The following is a 4,883-nucleotide window of genomic DNA, read 5'->3' as shown; positions in this document are numbered from 1 at the left end:
AGTTTTCATTCACTGCTAAATTTTCATGGTCTCTGCTCTAACTAACATTCTTCCAACAGTATTTTGAACTAATTTTCAAAACAGATGGCTAAATTCAGCCATTACAGAATTGGCTCAATACAACCAGAGTCAATTATACTAAATAGCACCATATAACCATTTTAGAATTCATTCGACCCGGGTGGTGGGGGGAGCCAATATTTACACATTTTAACATAAAATTCTATTTAATTGTATTTAAATTAAATTTAATTTACATTAATATACTTTTCAAGTTTTTGTTTGTTTCCTGAGTCACACCTGGTACTCAGGGCTTACTCCTAGCTCTGTGCTCAGGAATCACTTGGGTAGCGGGTGAGGCAAGCACCCCGCCCACTGCTTCACCGCTCCAGCCCCACTTCTCCTTTTTCTTTAACACATCTTTCCAGAGGAAATTCAATCTTCTTAATTCTAAGAAATGCAAATGTGGGAGCAATGCTGTATCAACCCAAAGATTTGCTCTCAAAAGATTCTTAAAAGGGAAAAAACAGGGATTTTTGTTATAATTAAAAGATAAAGGGAGAATTGTTTTTGAAGATACAAGGCATTGGAAACATGTAGTTTCTCAAGATGCCATCGTTAATCATTTTCTATCTGATTGTTAGAAATTATTCATTTCCTCAAAGACAGCAAATAAATTGGTTGGGGATACGATTTTGTACAGCACACTTCCTTTGACCCAGCAAGTGCTTTACTCTTCAGAGCCATGAAAATGATCCTGCGCCTGAGTTTGCTCGCCCTGGGGGCAGCCTACATTTGTGCCCTCGATAAAGACAACTCCGATTCCCATTCCATGGACGTGCTAGTGGCAGAGACCCTCACTCTTCTCTCCACACACCAAACGCTGCTGATCGGCAACGGGGTAATTTTCTGTTTGATTTCTGCATGTTGTGTTTTGTTCTGTTTTAATGCACATTTGTGGTAGTTAACACATACAAATCTGTAATTGGTAATGAAATGGTGAGGGGGCAGCACACCTGGCCCCATGCTTGGGGCTTATTTCTAACTCTGCACTCAGGGGTCACTCTTGGCGGGGCTTCGGGGGGATGATACGGAGATGCTGGGTTTTGAATCAGCGTCAGCCACATGCAAGGCCAGTGCGCTGCCCATTGTACTCTCTCTATGGTTCCCCATTAGCAAAATTAAATGTTATGAGTGAGAAAGTGCTTTGAAACAGTGAATGTGTTTCCTTTTCAGAGCCTATGGATTCCTACTCCTGATCGTATAAATGTAAGTCAAATGCTGCTTCCATTAAATAACTGCAGGGCTAAAAGCATAAGGCATTCGTTATCATTGAAACGGGTTAATGTTCTGTGTTTTGTTGTGGAGTGTGTGTACTTGGAAACATTGGCAATGACTTTATAACAAATAGATTTGGTTAAATAAGTCGTCCAGCTTTTTTTGTTTTCCGTCCAACTTGTTTGGTGATATTATCTGTTCACCATCTCTAGGAACCAAAGGTCAGGCTTTTAAATCTTTAATTTCTTTTTTGTTTTGTTTTGGGGCCACCCTGAGTGGTTGTTGGCACTCTGGGGCTACTCCCCACTCTGTGTTTAGAGAGAATGCAGTGTCAAGAATTGAACTCAGGGACTCAGGCTCAAGCAAGGCAAGTGCTCCACCACTGGGCCACATCTCCAGTTCCTAAGGTCAGGCCTTCTTTCCTGAAGGACGATGTGCTTTCGAGTCTCTGACTCTATCTATGGTCCTCTCTACCTTCTTTCTGGAAGTATCTGCAACTTAGGGTTATATTTTTAGAATCACAATCAGTAGATACGAAGAAGTACAATGAATTCTCTATATTTTAGTCATTTCCACATATTTAAATGATTGTGACATTTGGAATAAATTGTAGTCATGTTAAACTGTCAACTATTTATTATCCTAAATAGAATCAAAAGACCAGAAATGAGGCCCACTGCTGGTGTAGTTCCTAAATATATTTTTGAGTCAGGGTGTTCATTTATATCATTTACAAAACTCTTTAATAATGAAATAAAACTCATCTACTTTTTGAAATTTTATCTGTTTGAAGTGGTTTGCCACCTGGAAAGGGAATAACTGAAAAGCTCTTTGGAGAAGGAATTCATGAAACACCACAAAATAAAGTTGAACTTTTGGACCAAAATTTTATAGCTTACTTTGTTTACTAATATATTTTAAATCTTCCTCACTTAGCACCTACTGTGCATTGAAGACGTCTTTCAGGAAATAGACGCTTTGAAGAACAAAACTGTACAAGGGGGTACTGTAGAAAAACTGTTTCAAAACTTGTCTTCGATTAAAAAACGCATAGACAAGAAAAAAGTGAGTGAAAAACATTTTGTGAAAATATATTTTCTGACTATTTTTACAGGAGTTTTCTACAATACCTATTGTCTGTTCTTTTCACAGGAAAACTGTGGCAAGATAAAGAGAGTAAAAAAATTCCTGGATTACCTGCAGGAGTTTCTCGGCGTAATAAATTCTGAGTGGACAATGGATAATTAAGGCTCAACTGGCTGTTCCAGCTAAAGATTTGTGAAGAAAGAAGAACATTTTATTGTAAAGAGAATAAGGCCAATCAAGAAGGAAGACCTAAGGTTCACATAATGAAATTCATAGACAAAGCAAATTGTTTCATGCATACTGCTACTTTGCCAACTCCTGCAGGCAGAAAGCATAGAAACAAAATACTTGATTCATATTTCAGATACCAAAATCATTCATGTTTTTCTTCCTGTTTGCTCTTGGCAAAACAGATGCACATATATATATATATATATATACATATATCTTATTTAATATTACATTCTATAAAATGTTAACTTAATGTTATTTATGAAGTAATTCAGAATTTGGTATATTAAATATTTATTTCATTCTTGGCTACATTCAAGTAAAACCAAAAATTGATAATGCTGCTTGAACTTGTAATTTGCCTCTGTCTGACTCTTGATGTTTGCACTTTCAAAGCAAGTGTGGGGAATAGTCTACCTGTGTAATGGCTGAGAAGTCCCAGCTCTCTGGTGGCAGAAGTAGTGGGGTGACCACAGTGACTGAGGACCTGATGGGGAATGTGGCGACAGGTCCCTGGCTGGAGGGAAAGTAAGTTCCAAGGCTTCCTGGGAGGAGCACCATGCAGGATCCCCAAACCAGGTTTCTTCCCAATTGATGGGAAGAATTTGGCAGATCAACCCAAAGCCAGTTCAGGGAGCTTGAAAGCTTCTTTGTAAAGCCTAGGGCACTGTGACTTCGGGGACGGGGGGATTCTTCTGCTCTCACCTGCCACTGTGACATCCCAAGAGGGAAGAGGAGCTTTGGCAGGCAGTGTCAGTTGGAAGGCTGGGAGAATGACAGCAGACAGCACACACTTTCATCTGCCCACTTAAGCCTAACAGAGCAGGACCCTTGCACACTGCTGACGCCAGCTCAAACCCCAAGCACTGCCATGAGTACACCTTGAGCATCGAGGGTGTGATCCAGGCTCCCAATCCCTCGAAAAGAACAAAAGGCTAAGCCGCATAACTGGGGGTTCCTCTACTTAAAAACATTTCAAAGATCCAGAAAATATGTTCAGGTATATTCATATATATATATATATATGAATTATAAGAAGTAATTGGGTCACTTCTGGAAGTGTTCAGTGACCACTCCTAGAGGTGCTCGAAGGACAATATGTGGTAGGGGGATTGAACCAGGGCTGAATAGTTGCAGCACAAGTGCATTAACCCTTGTTCTATCTCTCCAGTCCCTGTAATATATTTTATTTTATTTTATTTTATTTTGGGGGGGTAAAGGTAAAGGCCCTCCCGTTGATCATCGATTTGCTCGAGCGGGCCCAGTAACGTCTCCATTGGAGACTTTGTTGTTACTGTGTCTGGCATATCCAATACTCTCGGTAGCTTGCCAGGCTCTCCGAGAGGGGCGGAGGAATCGAACTCGGGTCGGCCATGTTGGCCGCTTGTAAGGCGAACGCCCTACCCGCTGTGCTATCCAGTAATGCTCAGAGGTTACTGCTGGCTCTGCACTCAGGAATCACTCCTGGGGGCTCAAGGGACTAAATGGATACCAGGGATCAAATTCAGGGCGGCATTGTGCAAGGCAAATGCCTTACCTGCTGTATTGTTCCAGCGCCTGCAACATATTTTAAAACTTTGGCAGACTTGGAGGAGAAATTCAATGGCAATATTCAGTTATGCCAATCAATCTTCATTCAGGTGTTCACGTATGCTACAAGCGGGAACACAGCTGGAATCCGATGTCATAGATCCTGACCCACAGCTGTATTATCTGCATGGATCACATGTGTCTGACTTGACGGCTTACGTGAAGTCATTGCCCCTACTCTTTCTGAGCAAGAGAGAGGGGCAAGGCAGTAAGAAACAGATTTCAGGCAGGATAATACCAGCACATTCTGTGTGAGAAGACATAATTTTCCCCCAAACCCATGGCAGAACTCAGATCCCCAACTTATGACCTGAAAAAGCCCCAAGAATAGATGAGCTGGTGAAGGAGGAATATGGGTCATCCCACAACCATGCTCACTGCTCTTAAAATTGACTTGACACAGGAAACTCAATTTTCAAAAAGACCATGTCAAATTATTTCAATTCAATGAATATTTATTGAGTTCCAGGATTGTACTAGAGAAACAGAACCACTAGTGACTAAAACAGACAAAATTCCGTTGCCGCTCAAAAAAGTTTCTTTCCATCATTTCTTTACTGAGGTCCAATATAATGTGGACTTAAGTTGAGAAGATTCCATCTAAAGCATCACTTGTGAACTTCACCAATCTGCCGGTTCCCAGAGAAGTTAAATGTAAGCAGAGTTCTACAATGGGAGGATAGAAACGGAACTTCCCA

At 40.8% G+C, this 4,883-nt stretch overlaps 1 protein-coding gene across 1 annotated transcript; it reads left to right on the top strand.

Annotated features, from left to right (window-relative positions):
- Window positions 1–745: 745 nt before the first annotated feature.
- IL5 (interleukin 5) lies at window positions 746–2,526 on the top strand. The gene is made up of 4 exons (XM_056124855.1): window positions 746–901; window positions 1,237–1,269; window positions 2,215–2,343; window positions 2,431–2,526. Exons 1-4 carry the CDS (start codon window positions 746–748, stop codon window positions 2,524–2,526), a joined length of 414 nt encoding a protein of 137 aa, XP_055980830.1.
- Window positions 2,527–4,883: the final 2,357 nt, after the last annotated feature.

This window comes from Sorex fumeus, unplaced genomic scaffold (assembly GCF_029834395.1).
Source record: "Sorex fumeus unplaced genomic scaffold, SorFum_2.1 ptg000051l, whole genome shotgun sequence".
Lineage (NCBI taxonomy): Eukaryota > Metazoa > Chordata > Mammalia > Eulipotyphla > Soricidae > Sorex > Sorex fumeus.
The sequence above is the reverse complement of the archived record's forward strand: the minus strand, read 5'-3'. Positions and strand labels throughout refer to the sequence as shown.

Bases quoted from the DNA above. Each gene is read 5' to 3' on its own strand.
- IL5 (XM_056124855.1), top strand. From the start codon at position 746: ATGAAAATGATCCTGCGCCTGAGTTTGCTCGCCCTGGGGGCAGCCTAC. The intron at 902-1,236 runs GTAATTTTCTGT...TTTCCTTTTCAG, and splicing joins CGCTGCTGATCGGCAACGGG to AGCCTATGGATTCCTACTCC. The intron at 2,344-2,430 runs GTGAGTGAAAAA...TTCTTTTCACAG, and splicing joins AACGCATAGACAAGAAAAAA to GAAAACTGTGGCAAGATAAA.